This window comes from Chrysemys picta, chromosome 16 (assembly GCF_011386835.1).
Source record: "Chrysemys picta bellii isolate R12L10 chromosome 16, ASM1138683v2, whole genome shotgun sequence".
Lineage (NCBI taxonomy): Eukaryota > Metazoa > Chordata > Testudines > Emydidae > Chrysemys > Chrysemys picta.
The window spans coordinates 31,283,107-31,302,499 of NC_088806.1; the positions used below are offsets into that span (position 1 = coordinate 31,283,107).

The window sequence follows — 19,393 nt, forward strand, 5'->3', positions numbered from 1 at the left end:
GCCTGTGAAGGCTCCACCCGGAGAGCAGCCTGGCTTCCCAAGGCCCTGAGCAGTCTGTGCTCGGCGCCTTTGACAATCAAACCACTCTGCTGATTGAGATGTCTAACCGGGGCTTTAGGCCCCCACGTCTAAGAGCACTGGGAACGCTTCCCTGCTAAAGGAGCATTCACGTCTGTCTGTCTGTCTGCCTGAGCACAGAGCGCTGTCTGCCTGCCACGCCTGCCAGCAAAGCCTAAACGCCAGTTGCAGAGAGGGTGAATGAATGGCGGCGCGCTCCCCCTGCTCCCAGGTACAGCCTGGCAGAGCACAGCCTGCCTCCGACAGGAGCCCGTTTGTCCCTGGGAGCTGAAGAGCAGCGAGACCCTTACCGTCAGCCATCTTCCCAGCGAGCCGTCCAGCGGGTGCCTTGGTCTGGGCGTGTGTACCACCGGGAAAGCACATTAATGGGGGGGCGGGGGACAAACGTCATTAAACATTAACGGCCTCAGTGTAATGTTTATCCCAGTCACAAGGTGAGGCACATGGCCCAGACCCAGGTTTTGGAAACATCAGACACCTTGAGGGGCAAAGGAAAGAACAAGCCCCTGCAACCAGCTCTCTCCAGTTCACACGGAGAGCAGGGGCTGAGCCAGATGCGCCCTCAGCCTCTGTTTGAAAGGTCAATGGAGTTCAGCGAGGGGCATCTTGGCTCTGACAGCCTCAGCAGGGAGAGGGGAAGGGCTGATAACCAATTAGGGCACTTTTCATTCTCCAGGTGCTTGGCAACCTTCCTACCCAGCCCCCACAAGCTCTGCCTGCTGGGTCCTGTCATTATCTCCATGTTGCAGTGGGAAACTGAGGCACGGGGAAGGGACTTGGCCAAGGTCACCCAGTGAGTCAGAGGCAGAGCTGTGGGATTTCCTGGCTCCGGCCCTTGGCTCTGATCCCTTGATCATGTCTCTTGGCTGGCTACTGGCTAGCAACATAGGAGGGGAAGGGAAATCCTACCCCACCACCACGCTGGCAGCTTGGCGGGGAGAGAGGGGTCCCACTAAGGCCAGGCCAGAGTTCAGCATTGCTTGGCCCTTCTGCAGGCCCAGCCTCTGAGCTGCTGATGGAGCAGGCTGCCCTAGTCCCAGTCCTTCGGCGAGGATACAGGAGAACCTCAGAGTTACGAACACCAGAAAGTTACAAACTGACCAGTCAGCCACACACCTCACCTGGAACTGGAAGTACACAATCAGGCAGCAGCAGAGACCAACAACAAAAAAGGAGAAGCAAATACAGTACAGTGCTGTGTTAAACGTAAACTACTAAAAAAATAAAGGGAAAGCAGCATTTTTCTTCTGCACAGTAAAGTTTCAAAGCTGTACTAAGTCAATGTTCAGTTCTAAACTTTTGAAAGAACCACCATAATGTTTTCAGAGTTACGAACAACCTCCATTCCCGGGGCTTTGCAACTCTGAGGTTCTACTGTAATCAACACACATCCCAGCAAAGGCAGCACCCTGCACCCGGGGCAGCAGGCAGGCAGTCCAGTCCATGCCATTGGTTTTGCCAATGCTGTCTGCATACGCAAATCGCTTTGTGCTGACTCCTCTCCCCCCCAGGTCTGTAAACCTCCCTCTCCCCAGCAGCCAGAGGCTAAATGCTGAGCACTCTGTTAAGTGCAGTTTGTTCTGTTCTGGCAATCAGTGACCAGCAAGTCACGCATCCCAGCCGATTACTGGTATGGTGCTTACAGAGTGGAACCTGCCCCAGGGAAAAAACAATGGGGAGTCCTTGTGGCACCTTAGAGACTAACAAATTTATTTGGGCACAAGCTTTCATGGGCTAAAATTTTCAGTCCATGCATCTGATGAAGAGGGTTTTAGCCCACGAAACCTTATGCCCAATAAATGTGTTAGTCTTTAAGGTGCCACAAGGACTCCTTGTTGTTTTTGCTGATACAGACTAACACGGCTACCTCTCTGAAACCTACCCCAGGGACTTCTTTCTGCACCCGATTCCCAGAGCCCCCAGGGAACACACCCTGACACCACCGTGCTGGGCAGCAATGGAAGAACCTAGCCAGCTCGCTGAATAGCTGGACAAACACCGTCCTAGGCCAGCTTTGAGAATCTAATCAGCTCTAATTACAGCCTCAGTGATACCAAGGTCTCACACGAAAACCCTGGCCCTGAGGAACTGCTGGGGCGCATTGCAGAATGTTTGTCCTTGTCATAAAATGGTTTCTCCTTCTGTTTTGCATAAGCAAGAAGCAATAGTTGCAACGAGGGGCTGGGAGGACAGCATCTGTCTGTCTGTCTGGGGATTTATGCCAGGTGCTGATCAGCACAGGGTCTGAATGCCAGGGTTACAGGCTATTTACTGACACCAGGTCTATTGTTTGTCTCTTTAAAGCAGACCAAGGTATGACCCCCTGGAATTCGGGTCTTAGCATCATTGACTGGAGACAGCCTCAAATCAAGCCCAAATCTGAATCCTACTTCTGGAACACTGTCTGCCTGCCACGCCTGCCAGCAAAGCCTAAACGCCACTTGCAGAGAGGGTGAATGAATGGCAGCGCGCTCCCCGTGCTTAAACATTAACGGCCTCAGTGTAATGGAAATCTGAATCCTACTTCTGTGGCTTGCATCAGCCCCTGACTGTAGTGCACACCGTGCAGCAGACCCCGTTTGTCCCAATAAAGGAAGACCTAGGAGGAATGACTGAAATTTGTGAGTTAGTGAACAAACCACACCCCTCGACTCCCAAGAATGATGCCGCAGGAGCTGGACTGGTGCAGGTTAGCTTTAACTAAACCAGTGTGACCCAAGAACCTCTGGATGCCAACTTGCAGAGCGCACTGGGGTATAACAGGGTGCAGGGATCTCCTGGCTTCACCCCAAGAACATCCTGTAATGTGCTTAGAAAAGCCTGTGTCACACTAATCCTTATAACCATTGTGAGCTGCATGTGCAGAGATACAGCAACAGCATGTTCTCTAGGGCACGCATCTCTTGAGATAACCTGGGGGAGGGGGGCACTGCTCTCCAGGGTAGAGCATTGTGTATTGTTTGTCATACAATAGGGGTCTATTAACATACTAAGTCAAATGCTAATGAAGAGCTGGTGGAGGCTTGAGAAGGAAACTAGCAGGAAGAAGTAAACAGCAGGGGGCAGAGGGACCCTATCTTGACATGAACCCAAAGGCTTGTTCTGGTATTTTTAGGGGCACAAAGATACACCCTGGCATCCTTCACCTGGGATGCGAATGGACAGAGAATTTGCTTCATGCAAAGGGGGATCTCAGCCTGGCTTGGCTGAAAGCGCTGGAGAGACCTTTGGGTGAGCTGTGCTTCTTCAGACCAGAGGAGTCCTTGTTCGTACCATTTAGGCTTTAGCATGTGCTGTGATGTTGTGTCTTTTTGTTTTGGAATGGAACTCAAGTGCAGTATGGGATACAGGAGCGGCTGGCTAAGGTGAAACTGGTAAATGACAAGACACTGTTCCTTGGGGAATAGAGCAGCTGGGATTTCTGTGGTTATCCAGCGACCGAGTAGGGTCTGGATACCACCAGGGGACACTTTGAAGGGACAAGGGAGTTGAAGTGCATCTATTGTCGACCTCCCAGGCACAGACAGGACAGGTGTAGCCCAGAGGAGAGTGCGTGCATGACTGACAGGCTGGCTGGGTTAGGGAATTAACACCCAGCAAGATTCCCTTGCGCTGGTGTCAGGTAATAACAAGGAAGCTCACAGCCCTGCGTGCCTTGAGAAGCATGACAGCTAGTGCTTGGCACGTCTTGGAGCATCCTACAGCCCCTGGAATGAGAGAGCTCCCTCCAGCCCCAGCCCTGCTGGGCGGCTGCCAGCTTTGCCCGGTGGATGAGGAGGTGGGTGGCTAAGGGAGGTTCTGCTCCACATCATGCCAAGCACTTACCATCTGCTCCACTTCATCACAGCTCCGTTCCCTGAGGAACAGGCTTCAGTGGGCTCTGGGCCTCTGCACTGGTGGATCCCCAATAGAACGGGTGGGAGGGGCTGTCACTTGGGGACAAAAACTCACAGGTGCAAATGTGCTGCCCTGTATTGCTCCAGCCTAAGCCCACGACTGTCACTGTTCTGCCCCTGTAGCACCCACCCCCTCTCTGACCCGGCTCACTAACTCTCGGGGTGCAAGAATCTCCCCCTCTGCGGCAGCCCCTGTGACACAGCCTCCCTGTTCTCACTGCCACATGCACACACTCCCGCTCTGTTTTCAACTCTCATTTCAAACCACCTCTCTCCTCTAGCCTAGACCTCCCCCTCCCATCCCTGCACACGCGCGCACACACACATAGGCAGCCTGTTTAACTCTGTGACACAGCTGGGATTACCATTTTTAGGAAAGGGGGGGTGGGGATAGGAAACTGAGATGTACTGAACAAACCCCGGTTCTTATTGCACAGCTTCAATAGTGCAAAGTGGCTGGCTTGCCACACACACACACACACACACACACACACACACACACACACACTTCTGAAAGGTCTCTGGGTATTGTTAAAATTGCTGCAGAAAATGGGGCCATTGAAAGGTGACTTGGAAAGATTCCCTCCCCCCAGCACAAAACTGATTTTATCGCCTGTCATTAGACAGGAAACACAGTCAGCTCTAACAAAGCCCGGCTGTGTCGTCCCCCCCGGTGCCTCACCCGTTGAGCACACGCGTCGTTTGCTATTGGCACTGGTCACTCACGGGGCTGTAGCAAATGGGCACTAAAACACAGCTGAGCAGCAGGGGCAGCTTCCATCGTTTCTTCTGCTACAAGCTTCAAGGGGAGGAACCCTGTCCCCTGGCTGACATTAGCAAGAAGCTGGCTCAGAGGTGCTACAGATCTCTCTCTCTCTCTCTCTCACACACACACACTTTGCAGCTTGAGCTTGTCTCAGAAAGGGCACAGTCCTCCTCCTCGTAACTAAAGCGGTCTCTACACTGCACACCTTCCAGCAGCCTAGCTGTGCCTCTACAACCATGCTCTCTCCTGCCAACAAAATAAAACCACCCCCAACGAGGGGCAGTAGCTTTGTGCGCTGTCCACACCGGTACTTTTCATCAGTAAAACTTTTGTCGATCGGGGGTGTTTTTTCACACCCCTAACCGGCAACAGTTTGACTGACGGAAGTGCAATGCAGACATAGCCTAAAGAAGCTGAAAGGGAATGAAAAAGGAACGGGAAATCTTACAGAGCTCCCCAGCCTGGGCGAAGCAGCAGCCGGAGGGTGCAGCAGACACAATGCAAGGGCAGATTAAGGCAGACCAGGGCCAGGAGCCAGCAAACCCTCCGCTCTTCTTCAGGCTTCTCGCAGCCCAACCCTTCCCAGCCCTGATTCTTCCTTCCAAGCTCCCTTCACAAGCTCAGCAATGACAGGTTTCAGAGTAGCAGCCGTGTTAGTCTGTAGCCGCAAAAAGAACAGGAGTACTTGTGGCACCTTAGAGACTAACAAATTTATTAGAGCTCAGCAATGCTGCCCTGCCTCAAGCTGATGGCGAAGTTCAGGATCCCCTGGGGCCCAGAGACCCCTGGAGTAAACAGCACACCCCTGGTTCCATTGCAGCACGATCAGGCCCCATAGCTGCCCTAGTGCACAGACTGCAGGACCTACTGGCCAGCTGAAAGCACGCACAGCTACTCCAGAGCTAGCCGCACACCGTCACTCAGTGCTTGGGGACGTCTCGGCAGGTGCATGGCACCCAATTCCATGCATGCTCCGTCGGCTGCCTGCACCGTGGGGGATTGGGGTTCAGCTGATTGGTCAATGGTGACCTCGCCCTGTGCCCCCCAAAGCAGACAGACAAATATTCCCTTCATTAGCCAGTACTTACCGTGTGATCCATAGGGCTTCATCAGTTCCCCCGCAGCTCTTCACTGCCCTCCAGGGCAGAGAGGGTTGATTCTGGTGGAGCTCTGCTCACGATGAGCTGGGGCAATAGACACTTCGCTGGTACATGGTGGGGAGGCGGGGGGGGGGGGGGGGACCTTTTCCTCATCGCTTCCATCTGGCCGTGGGCTCATGCAGATTGTTAAACAGCCTGGCCATGTCTGGGGCCTTTCCTCACTCCCTCCGCAGGCAGTCGGCTCAGTGAGCATCTCTGGCTTTGCACGCAGAGCCTGGCCCTTTGGCTTTCTCTCCCAGTCACTCCTCCACTCACAGCCAGGATAGTGCCGGAGGCGTTGGGGGTTTAACCATTTCCTGACAGAGGAGCTGGCTAAAAGTTGAGACACTTGGAGACAGAACAGGACCATTGTCCATTGGAATTCACCACGGTCAGACCAAGCCAGCCCTGGGTTTCTGCACTGCCCGCCTTGGCTCGTGTCCGGCCCTGCACGCTGCACTAGAGAGCTACAGGACAAGAGGTGGCTTTTCAGTCCTCTCCATCATCACCTTCACCCTTTAACTGGCTCCAACATTCACCAAGAACCCTGGGGAAACCCAGCGTTCCCCTCTGTGCTCATCTGCCGTGGTCGTTCTAAACCTTACGAGCAGGTGTTGCTTTGTTCCCCTGCTTTCCTGTATTAAAGGAGTAACCGCTTCCAGGCTGATCTGATCCTTCCCCAGACAGGCAGGAGCTGGTCCTGTGCTGTGGATGGCCTGGGAGTGCCCAGTCCTGGAGGCCCGGCCCACAGCACGAGTGTCCCTTTGATCCCGCTGTCGATCAGCCCAGTAAAGGAAGGAGAGCGCCATACCGCAGAATCCCTCGCCCCCGTCCCACGCACACTGGAGGTGGATCTGAGGCCCCTGGAAAACCTGCTCCTGTCACAGCTGAGTGAAGATCAGCTGAAGGGAGAGAGGTGGCGAACGCACTGTGCTGCCTTGGCCACTCTCTCTGCTGCAGAGATACTCAGCTCTGCCGTGTGGAGAATAAACCTACCAGGCCCTTTTGGTGCTCTGCCCACCGGCGGGTCTCAAAGCGCTTTCCAAACGTAGCACAGGGAATCGATGGGATTCGCCCAATGCCGCACAGCAGGCCAGCAGCAGACTTGGGACTAGAACCCAGGAGTCCTGACTCCCGGTCCTGTGGTCTAACCACAGACCGGCACCACACGCCTGTACAAAAAGCGCAAGCGTCTCCGGGATGCGGCTGCCATACTGAACTGAGCAGTGCGGCCTTCAGAACGACAACGTCAGCAGAACAGCAGCTGCCTGGTGTTTAGAGAACACCCTCTCCCCACTGGGAATTGAGAGTCCCCCCAGTCTCCGGTCCAGGGGAGCCCGCTGGCTGGAAGGCTGCCATTCCCTGCTGCCTTTCAGAGTCTAGCTCTATGCAAGAGGTGCTGAGGCCCATGAAAATGCCCTAGGACCTTTAGATGGCCAGCGTCTAGCTGTGCCTGTGCTAAGAGCATAGGCAGTGTTGCCTTCGCCACTCTAGATCAGGTGCAGCTCACTTTCACCCAACTCGTGAGCATGAGGAAAACGCGACCAGACTCAGACATACCCAGCAGATGAAGCTGCCTGTCCAACCTAGCAGCCCAGCTGCAGGACCAAATTAGCTTCAATGATGCTTTGGTTCCAGCAAGAATTCAATGCACGCCCAGTCAGCGCGCAATGTGGTGTTAATTGGAAAGGTTGGCTGCCGGGTGGCCTTCGCCAGTGAGCCCTGACTCATGGGAGAGCCACAGCAGGAGCAAACACACCACCTGGAATCCACCTGCTCCCAAGCGGTGTGTGTGCTAGCTACGCCGCACTGAGCTGTCCCCAAGCCTTGTTCGCACCACGCTGGGCTCCGTCCCCAAGCCTTGTTCACACCACGCTGGGCTCCGTCCCCAAGCCTTGTTCACACCACGCTGGGCTCCGTCCCCAAGCCTTGCTTGCTCCGTGCTGGGCTCTGTCTCCAAATATTGCTATTGGCATTAAAGGAAACTTCCAAGTGGCCTCTGCATATCGTAAAAAAGGCCCGCCCCTGGGGGGCTGTTTTCTTCAGTATTTTCAAGACTGCTGGAGCAGCGAAGCACAAAAGTCTTGGAAACCCTGAAGTGAAAACAAAACTTTCCAGAAATACAGCTTGATCTTTCCTGCCAATGGGTGACCTTGTAGTTCCGATCCGCTAAGGGGAGAGCCATGAAACTGACGGGAATTTACCAGGGTTTCTGGGTTAGATGAAGGGTGATACTATTTCATCAAAGTAAAATAGGCCCGAGGGAAAATGTCTTTCATGGCTCTAGTGCTTTGATGCAGTGGTGGGAATAATCCATGGTTCTGTCCCCATCTCCACCTCAGACTCAGCCACTGGCTCGCTCTGTGCCTCAGTTTACCCCAGGATAACAGGGTCTGCCTCCTGGAGCGCTGGTTGGCTTCATGCATGGCACGTTTGCTGGGAGCATAGAAACCGAAAGCCATTATTCAACAGATAAAAGGCGTCTTTCTTGGCGCTGCCTCTGTCCCTTGGGAGACAATGAAGTCCCTAACCATCCTCCCCTCCCTAGCAGCAGGAACCAGTGGGACGCTACCAGGAGCTAGTCACACACCTGGAAATCTAGCTTTTCCATTCAACTAAGCTAGAATTTCAATTTTGCCATGAGACTCATGGGGAGTCTCTGAAACAACTGGGCATTAAACTACATCCAGCTTCCGCGTGAGGAGGGCAGGGCCTCTGCTGACGGCGGGGAGGAATAAATAGCTCCCTGCCCTGGCACCGTCTGGGCCAGCCCCCCAGAGCAGACAGACACACTGTGCTGTCTGAGAGCCTCGTGACACTGGCACAGCTCTACCCACCGTGAGCTGCTGGGGCCAGCCTGCAACGGAAACATCCTGCAGAGACGCTGCCCTCCTCATTGCCTCCGCCCAGTGCTAGCAAAATCCACTGCCCGGGAGCCAGGGGGCAGCCCTCATCCCTTAGGAACACTGGCTCCCTATCCCAGTGCTTGTGGGGGTGGCGGGGGGCATGTGACTTGAGCGGAGTTAACTCCACATCTTCAGGGGCCCGGGCAGAGACCAGGGGGGTGAGGTAATAGCTTTTATTGGACCAACTCCTGTTGGTGAGAGAGACAAGCTTTCGAGCTGTAGAGAGCTCTTCTGCAGGGTACACCCATTGCTAACCTCCAGCCTTCACAGATGGTTATATTACCCTCTGCAGCCTGCAGAGACCTCCACCCATGTGCACTCACACCATCCCCATGCTTAGCTGACTGCGCTGCCTCCCCACGCCTGCCAGGATTGAAGTCAAAATCGCCCCCTTGTCTTTGCTGCTCAGCCCAGAGCAATGGGAGCAGCACAATGGCCATCCCCCGGGAAATTCCAACAGTTAAAAAACAAAACAAACATTTGGCCCAAATGGGGATGAAAAATTGAAATACTGAAATTACCTCAGAACAAAAATTTCCAAAATACTTGGATCCTGAAATGGGTAAACGATGCAGCGCTCCTGAGCAAAACCTTTCGACATTCCAGAATTTCAACCTTTGCCTTTGGTTTGTGGAACTGACCCCAAGTGTCTCACTTGGAATCAGTTCCACATTAAATTGCATTTCCCTGTGGTGGCGCATTGCCCCATGGGAGTGATAATTCAAGTGCCTGATACCCCTATTCTGGGCAGTCTATATCTCCCATGATGCACCATGCTGCTTGGTCAGGGGAAGCTTGCACTGCATCCTGGGAAGTTGTAGCTGTGAACTTGAATGATTGTTAAGAGTAATAGTATTTATTATTTGTATTGTGATAACACCTCTGAGCCCCAGTCACGGACCAGCACCCCACTGCGCTAGATACAGTGCAAACAGAACAAAAAGACGCCCCATGCCCCAAACCCCTTACCACATGGGTCTGGTGCTTCGCTTCCATTCGGGAAAAAGGATTTGGTCCTCCCCTTAGACATCCCTGCATTATGTATGGCAAAACAGTTAGAGACTCACTAAGATAGAAATGATATTTTATTCCTTTCCCCCCCCTTAGCTTCTGGATCACAACACAGAATACAACAGTCCGTTATCACAGCAGCAAGGTTTGCTGATTTAAAATGAAAACACAACAGTTGGTTTTATTTTACAACATTCAAGATTTTGCCATTTTCTACATATACGATTTTTAACTTTTTTTTTTTTTATACTGACTGCACACTACAGACACTGAAGTCACTCTGAACATAGAACTCATGGTGTACGTACAGCTAACACTCAGGGGGCGGACTGGGAGGGGTTTTGCTTGTTTGCCTGTTTGGATCAGTAGAATGCCACCAAGAAAAAAAGAACATATTACTGCCTGCTACAGGTTGGACAAAGATAAGGGTCTGAGGTACACAACACGCATTCACTCTGCCTCACACTGCGGGACAAGAGGTGCTTCCCATCTCACACACCACTGGAGGAAAACAAAATATTGTGTCCTGAAGTCATGGATCCCAAACAAACCTTCCTTCTGCTCACCTACCCACTCATCTTGGAGCCCAGGGCAGAAGAACTGGGATGGATCAAATTTGGACCGTCTCTCCCTAAATCTCCCTGGAATGGATCTGGACCTACACAGACATTCTGAAATTTTCATCCCCCTTGAATGTAATTTTATTTCTTTCCCCTTGTTTTATCTCACATTGGGTTTGTGCATCTGCCTGGCAAGTACCGGGAATCTTACGAGGTAACCTGACCGCATGAGTTTGCCCCTTGTAATGCATAAGTTACCAGGAAAGACTGCAGAAATGGGCCTACTCCTGGGTGCTCAGAGGTTTGGATAAGTGACCAGACTTTGGGAAGTTTTGGAGGGGAAATTCCCCCTGTGTCCTGGGCCAGCACAGAGGCAGGCAACACTTAACTCCTAGTTGCACCTTGAATGCAGCATAGGAAATAAGTGGTGCATCGCCCACCTGCACGGGGGCAGCCTCCATCCTATCCGAGCTGCCCTCCGAGCCCTGGAGGGTCACCCAGCACCATTCAGGGCTCTATTTTCCCTGCAGAGGCAGAGGAGGGTGTTGTACAGCAAGTGGATACGGACAATGTCTAGCTGCTATGGAATTACACATGATGTCAATGCCAAGGACTCAACCCCCTGTACCCCACCACAGGGAACCGCAAAGGAATTAACAAAGATGTGGCCACTCACGGTAAAGTACTGCTGCGTTTAATCTCCTGCAGTACTCCCTGGATCCCTTTGCTGGCTTAGACAAATAAGAATTGGCCCTTTAACAGAGACAATTTCTGAGACAAGACCTGTTTAGACCTCACAGACAGTCTAACCTCCTCCCCGACCCCTGCAGAGTCTCACAGAACGGAGGAGGGGAGCAGGATTACTCCCTGCATAGTGCACTGGACTGGGGCATTTCACTGACTCTTCCCCCAAAGCATTTGATCACATTTAAAAGAACGTCTCCCGGGGGGAGGCGATTTTAGCCGCGAGCTCAGAGAGGAGGGTGCTGCAGTGACAAGCCACATGCTGCAAAGAGAGCTCTCTTGGGTTTAAACCGGCATGAAGGTGCGGTCTGAGAATTGAAAGCAATTGGCTTTTCTGCTTTCTCCTCACCAGCAAGGGCCCTTGGGGCCGTGCTCCAGGGGCGCATGATGGTTATGGCTGATACTGCAAAATGCAACTGCGATCTGCTCCCCAAGGGTCTCTTCCAGCTGTACTGTGTTGTATTTTATCTGCAGATTCAATTTCACCAAAACAAAACTGAAGTGATCCCCGAAGCCCCATCTAAAACTAAAAAAAAACACTGTATCATAAGAACCTGCTGCTTGCAATGCTTTGAGCGTGCAACGTTTGTGTTGCACACACGCACACACCAGCCATCCACAGCACAAGCACGAGCTGCAGGGGCTGGCTGCCACAACTGGGACGAGGCGTTAGCTGAGCTCTGGCTGAACCGGTGCCACTGGCCGTGGGTTTCTCACTAGAGCTGCAGGTGCTGCGCTGCCCCCAGTTCAGCAGATCCTGAGCCGGGAGCCAGGATTCAGATTTCAAACTCCCCAAAGCCCAGGAGGGAGTCTGGGCCTGGGCTCGGGGTTTGGCCAGCTTAGAAATCTGGATGTGACTTCAGATTCAGATCCGCCCTCCCCTCATCAAACACGCAGAGTCTGGAGCCGGGGGTTGGTTTGGACCCATCTCCTGTTCTAACAGATTTCCTGCCCCACCAAGAGAATAAAACACAATCAGCCCAGATGTGAAAATAACACCCCCCTCCCAGCCCCAGTGCAAGAGCCACACAAGGAAAAGCTCCTCCCTACAGTGGCTGATTCCTCTGGGCGCCTCCAACCGCTGATGTTTGGGGGCAGAGCCAGAGGCAGCATGCTGGCCAACCATTTAAATCCCTAGGGTTCTGGGTGGCTAAAACCCGAGTGCTGTGCCCGGATCGGAGCACGAAGCAGACTCGGCTCCATGCACCACCAGGCTCTTGCTTTCGGAGTCAAGAGATCCAATAAACACTATTGTTATTAGCTATCTACAGCGCACCATCAATGCACACGGTGCTTTACAAACACTAAAGAGCAGGACTCCACTCGTCCCAGGACTCAGGTGGGACAATCCCTTCCTTAGTTTGCAGTGTGGCGTATGATCCATGCTCCCAGGTCTGAGAGGCAGCCACCCAAAAACTTCCCCTTCCCCACAGAAAGGACAAAGAACCACGCCCCCAATATGGTGCCGAGCAAAGTGCCACGGGGAGCACATCCTGTCATTCTCACACAGCCACGCACCACTCAACAGCACTAGAAAAATGAAGAGAAACTTACTAATACAACATCGTCAACAGCTAGCCTTAATGGCGATGGTCGTTATACATGAACATTACACATTACTGTAGGCAGACAGTACCGCGCGTGGAGTTTAGTTAGGTTGTTATATAGAGAACCAGTATTAAAGTACAGAGGGTAACACAGACACAGCTTCTTTGCGTCTCCTTAGGAGGACCTGTTGCTGTCATTCTCGCTTTCTTGCAGGTCGCTTGCATTTGTGGTCCAAGTGTCTGTCCTCAGGTCTCTGATCTGTGAGAAGGGAGGACACTGAGTCAGTCTGGCTCCTGCTACTCAACCCCTCATCAGGGAAGAAAGCAGAGGAGACACTAAGAAAAAGCCAAGCATTGCAGATTGCACTTGCTTTGTCTGGCAAAGATTAACTAGAGCACATGCTTGTTCGCTCCAGCAGACACTTCTGGGACCCAAATTTACATTTTTCTTTTTTAAAAATCCTGTATTTTGGTGCCACATTTTCACATCTGCACTTATGCAATCCGAGAACAGGCACAATGGCATTGACCTGCCCGACCCGTTCCCACTACCCAACAGAGCAGGAGAGTGAACACTCTCAGACAGGGGTTCGCAATCTACCCATCACTTTAAGAAAACATCACTGCAACAAAAACATTCAAGGAAAACTCCATCTGGGAGCGGGGAGTCCCTGAGCAGAGAAAGAGGGGAAATGAATCCGATAAATTGTGCTTCGCAAATTCACCCAGCTCTGCATAGAACCACTAGGAAATATGGACGGAGCAGCATGCGCAGCAGGACACCAGCAGGGGGAAGCAAGGAAATGTAAGTCAAGTTACCGGGATAAGTGCCTGGTTTTGCAGGGTTTGTAATGTCTTAAGAGAGCCCACAAGACCCATCCTGGTATTTGAGGTTCCATCCCAACTTAGCCAACTAGAACTCAACGTCCAAATAAACAGCCCCAGCAGAAGGGCCACAGATCTTAACATCATGGCCCCTGGAGCCATTAATTCTAAGCACCCAGTTTACCAGAGGCACAAAGCACCTTTCCCTGGTAGCAAAGCACCACCTGCAGTGTAACTGATCCACCAAGCCGCATGCAGAGCGTACAGTGAACACCCAAAGTCTCCAGAAAGACAATGCCTCTAAAGTAGGAGGAGCATCAGTAAAGTAGAGCTCCTAGAGAAGGGAAACCCACCAGCTAGCCCCCCTGTACCCAGTGGCCTTATGACTTGCATGGTGTTGAGGATGAAGGTCAGGAAGGGACAGAGACATGAACACCAGGGAGCTCCGGCTTGAGGAATGTAAAGTGTCAGTCCTGCCCGGGCAGCGCAGAGGTGGGGAGAGCCACGGCAGGTTACACAGACAATCCGACGTGTTGCTGTGCTCCGGAGAGATTGCACGTGCGTGGCTTTATCGTTCACAAATCACACTGCTGCAAACCAGCCCTTTGGGAGGCTGCCTGTGCACCTCCCTTCCACCTCCCCCTTCCGCCGCAGACCGGATCTGAGTGACAACAGGACGCCTGCATCCCAGCCCCAGGGCCGGATCCTGAGCGCCATGTCAGACCCTGTTCGGCTCTCACGCCCATCAGTCTCACCTTCGGTGGATTCACACACATGCACGGGAGACCAGAATCGGGCCCTCGGGTTTTTCCGCAGGCGCCGCTCTGGGACTTTGTTTGAGTACAGGCCTCAGGGGCTGGATCCTGGAATGGACCCGATACTGTAGCAGAACTGAGTAACATGTAACCCCCCGATCTGTGCTGGAGTCCTGTGCTCCCTGCTCTGTACAAACCGCACCCCTGCCCCACACTATCCCTGCTAACATCTAGCGAGGCTCTGACCTCAGCCCCAGGCGCGGCTGCCATTAACCCCGCCCGGCACGGAGAAGCAGCACATACGAAAAGCTGGGTGTGACTCACCTGATGGCTCTAGTTCAGTTCTCTGCTTTTTGTGCCCCTGTTGCTGCAAAGAAAATGGCAAAACGTCTTTAAAAGCTCAACCAAGCGGCCTCAGCCGCCTGCCCAGCTCCATGCCATCTTTCAGTAAAACACAACGTGCGTGCAGCAAGAGAACATGGTCCTTACCGTTTGAGGCAATCAAGTTCTCCACCTGAGCCTCCTCATCCCCAGGGGCTCTGCAACAAGAGATGCACAGTGAGAACTGCGAGGCGCTACCCCCTTGCCAGTGCACAGAGCCGGAGCTTGGACATTGCTAACGGAGTGCCTGATGCTGGGAGGGGCTGAGCACAGAGACCAGGAGGGCTATGCATGCTCAATGCCTGTTCAGATTAGGCCCTCGGTCTCATGACCCAAACGCACTCCAGTGAAGAAACATGGATTCTCATCCATAACCCAGGGCGGGAGCTGGCATGGGTGGGAGCCACAGCAACACGGAGCTATGGGGGCTACAGAGCAGCAGTCAGGGGCGGCTGTGAGCTCTCAGAGCACTGGGGAGGAGATGCTCTCAGTCTGTTGGAGGGAGGTGTGGGGAGAAGAGGATCCGTTGTACAGTGGCTGGCTCTCTTGATTAGCCTAAGTTTGCACCAGCCCCTCTGGGCTTTGCAGGGCCCTATATGAAATAAAGCAGGCTCCCATCGAGCCCCCGGCACACCACTGCACCACCCTGCAATGCGCTGGCTGGTGGGGCCAGGGGACTGCGTGCCGGGCTCCCGGATGTGCTATCACAGGGGCCTACAACCTGAATTGGCAGGTTCCCTAGGAGAACAGCCATCAGAACATGCAAGGAAAAGTGTCCCCCAGGCAGACGAGGCTGGTGACTGCACTAGGACTCTCCTGCTTGGCTAATATCCTGAGTCCTGGCCCTTGGGAAGTGCACCCCAGACAGCTGTGCCCCCACTGGGGTAACCTCCCCAAGCAGACATCCTGCCCTTGCTACTCAAGGAACCTCGTGGCACGCTCTTTGGCTGTGGAAGCAGCACAGAGTGGGGATCCTTATTTAGCGGGAATGTTGTCCCGGCGGCTATGTATCTACGGATTTATTTATGGGTCAGGACTCTAAAGAGGGTTCCAATTCCAGGCAGAAAGCGTCTACCAGCTAACCACCACTCGCACGCGTACCTGGGCTTTTGGTTGAAGCTGCATCTGCACCTCCGGCCTGGAAGAGTAAGAAAATATCGTGAGCGTATGAGAGAAACCCTCCCTTTGGAATAGGTTGTAGCCATTCACCCCCAGTGCACCAGCGGTGCTTCCCCAAGAACTTCACTACCCCGGAGCTTCCGAGGCCCCTGGCAGTGGGTCCACGGTTCGCAGTGCTGCGTTTACAGGGACGCTATGGATCTGCGGGATTCCCAGAAGTGTTACAGCATCTCACGCAGCAGCGATGAATGACAGGGCAGGGGGACGCCGCAGAGCTCTTTCGTGTGCGGGAAAGGACACAGCCACGCCACAGGTTAGAAAGTCACCTCCTGCGCAGTCTGAAATAGCACTCAAAATAAACGCTGAGGCGTCTGAGTGTGCAGAATCCCACTGGGGAAGGGGAGGGGGGACAGGGGAAGAGTGTAGGCCCGGCAGTGCTTTGAGAGGGGTACAAGGGCCCTTCAGCAGAAACGTGGCCCTCAAAGTGCGTTGATTTTCCCATTTACACGAAGATCCGTCTATACTGCAGCTGGCAGGGCTATTTCCAGCTCGGGGAGATGGCATAGACTAGCCACTGGAGCACAGTCCTGAGATCCTAGGTCCGTCCCTGGGCAGCCAGTTCTTAGCCAGGAGGTTCTTTCTGCTATCTCACTGGGCCGCTGACTCAGCCCTCGCCAACTTACTGAGTATAAGGAGAATTCCAACAGAAAACAAGACCACGGCGAACACCAAACCGCCGATCCTCAAACTCTGGTAATCTAGGGGGGAAAAGGCAAGGGAAGTTTTCATTTCCAAGTGGGCTGCAGTGTTCAGACAAACGTGGTCAAGTCACACACACACACACACACACAAACACTTCTTTTAGTACTACGAGGGTATATACTGTGCACACTGATCCATATGCATACCACTAAGGACTCTGATGCTCACCATAGTTGAAAGGATCTTTTTCCTTCTCTTGATTGGCTGCTGGAAACAAAACAGACAAAAAGTTTGTGAGTATGAGCATTGTGATTACAAGCACTGTGCCAAATCCCTCTGGGCATGCGAGGCTTAACTTGCCTTGAATTACCACTTGTGTTATTGTAGTGCTGAGTACTCTCCATCAGGGATTAGGGCCCCATTGTGCAGGGTGCTAGACAAACATACAAGGATTTGGTCCCTGCCCTGGACAGCTACAAGCTAAGTGTAAGGCGAGAGACTTGTCTCCATGTGTCCAGGCGGGACCCTAAAATCTAGGCTGGGAATGTATGTGAATAAGAGGGTCCAAGATTGGGATGAGTTGCTACTATATTTGCTGTTTGCTTACAGGAGGTACCCCAAGAATCAACTGGGTTCTCCTCTTGTGATCGCCTATAGAGAAGGAACGTGAGGGGACCCCTAGATCTCATCACAGACGCCTGGGAAGGGGACATGGCGGCAGAAGGAGAGCCAGTAGCTGAATACGTGCAAAGGTTCAGAAAAAGAGTTAAAGGACACGATGGGTCTAACCTCACTGATGGTCAGGCCAGACAAACGGCAGGGTACGAGAAACATACTTGGAAACACTCTTTTGAAATAGGAGACTGGGTGTTAGTCCTAAGCCCAGCAAAAAAATACAAAATGCAAAAAAATTGGGCAGGACCTTTTGAGGTGACAGAAGTGAATGAAGATACAGACCGTGGGAAAAAGCCTCCTGGGAATTCTGTCCCACAGCTGGTGCATGTAAACAGACTTACAGCCTATCCCAGATGGGAAGCCATGTGTAAACATGATCTGCTGTGCAGAAGGGGAAACTGAGGCACACACCACCTCATTGATTTGATGGCTGAATGCCAAACTGACTTGGTCTCTGGAAAGCAATGATATCTGCAATGCGTTAACACCAGCTGAAAAGGCAGAGGTGTTGTCTGTGTTGCAAAAGCACAAAGAAGTGTTTTCTAGCAAGCCAGGGAAGGCACACTTGCTCACCCACAAAATCGTCACCGAAGGACCAAAGCAGACCCTGCAGGGCCCGTGGCAAGGTGCAAGAGCAGAAACACAGAGCACGTTATACCTGGGAGTAATTAAAGAGTCTGATAGTTCTTGGCATCACCTGTGGTCTTGGGCCCTACAAAAGACAACACTGTAAGGTTTTGCGCCGATTACAGAAAACTCAGTGCTGTCACAATACCAGGTGCTTATCCTATGCATAGAATTGAGGATATGGTGGGTATCTTAAGCAAAGCTAAATATCTCAGCTCTTTTGATTTGGTTAACAGAAACTGGCAGATTCCTTTAGATGAGGATGCACAGAAAAAAAATCTGCTTTCATCACTGATATGGGTCTCTATGGATTCACAACATTAGCATTTGGGTTAATTAATGCAGGAGCCACCTTTCGGAGGCTGGTCAACCAAGTGTTAAACAGTTTGCAGGACTTTGCAAGAGCCTGTGTTGATGGTACAGCAGTGTTTAGCAACACTTGGGCTGATCACAAAACACACCTAATTGGAGAAGCCTCTAGGTGTAAAACTTGACCTGCCAGAATTCCTTATTTGGGACACTGGGTAGGGGAGATCAAATATCCCCAGAGCCCTTCAAAGTTGAAGCCATAGCGAATGGGCCTGTGCCCCAAACAAAGAAGCAGGTCCAATCTTTCATAGGTCTGGTGTTATAAGCTGTGACAGAAGGTTTGTGTGTGGGTTCCGTGACCTCATGTCTGCAATGACAAATCCATGTGAAAAGACAAAGCCTAATGAAGCTGTATGCACAAAGGCATGTCAAGAGTAGTTTGATACGGTAAAGAAAAATCTTGTCTGAAAAGCCTGGTTTAGCTAGCCCAGATTTTGACAACATGTTTGAACTGTGCAAGGATGCATCAGACACTGGTTTAGGGGCTGTATTAAGGCAGTCTGGGAAGAATGAAAAACACCCCATTGCTTTCTTAAGCAAGAAATTGACACCCACTGCACAAAATTATTCTGTCATAGAGAAAGAATGTTATGCCATTGTGTGGGCAGTAAAGCAGTTACAGCCCTATCTTGTCAAAGAGAGTTCAGGGTATTAACAGATCATTCTCCATTCATCTGGCTGCACAAACCTAAAGCCTCCAACTCCAAGCTTCTGCGTTGGATCTTACACTATGAATTTGATACGGAAACTGTGCATATCAAGGGAAAAGAAAACATGGTGGCAGATGCGCTGTCCAGGAGAGAGGGCCCCGACCTGTTGCCTCTAGGTCAGCCAGCGGGTCCCCTGATGTAGCTTTCTCTGGGGGGAGGTGTGACAGAATGCACCTGTATTCACACCCTAGACACACTGTAATAATCGGTGTACAAGGCATGCCTTCTGAGGGATCATTTGAAAATGCATAACTTGCTGATCGGTAATATCATGGCAAAACGTATGGAGCAATGTCATGTGTGAAGCCATGAACATAAGCTAAACCCATGACTGAAGCGGTTTCCCAGATAAGTCTGGGGAGGGGCTAAACCAGTTTCTCAAAGACAAAGGGAAATCGGACACCACAGCCAGGTGTCAGCAAAGCGAATGGGCCATCCCCTCTCAAGCAGCCCTTCTTTGGCAAGAAAGGGGGGCAGGGAGGTGGCGGCATGGCTTAGCTGTGCCAAGTGGATACTCACCATTGTCAGGAGTGTTTGTACCCCGTGTGGCTTGCCACTGCCCATGCTACCATGGGGACCGTCA

At 52.3% G+C, this 19,393-nt stretch overlaps 1 protein-coding gene across 1 annotated transcript in view; it reads right to left on the reverse strand.

The window, feature by feature from the left end:
- The window catches only part of FXYD6 (FXYD domain containing ion transport regulator 6), a 60,989-nt gene that overhangs the window by 5,879 nt on the left and 35,717 nt on the right, over window positions 1–19,393 (reverse strand). Inside the window, 4 exon segments of the mRNA XM_065569157.1 lie at window positions 14,548–14,594; window positions 15,710–15,746; window positions 16,411–16,485; window positions 16,658–16,696. Of these exon segments, the coding sequence (XP_065425229.1) occupies window positions 14,548–14,594; window positions 15,710–15,746; window positions 16,411–16,485; window positions 16,658–16,696 (198 nt within the window).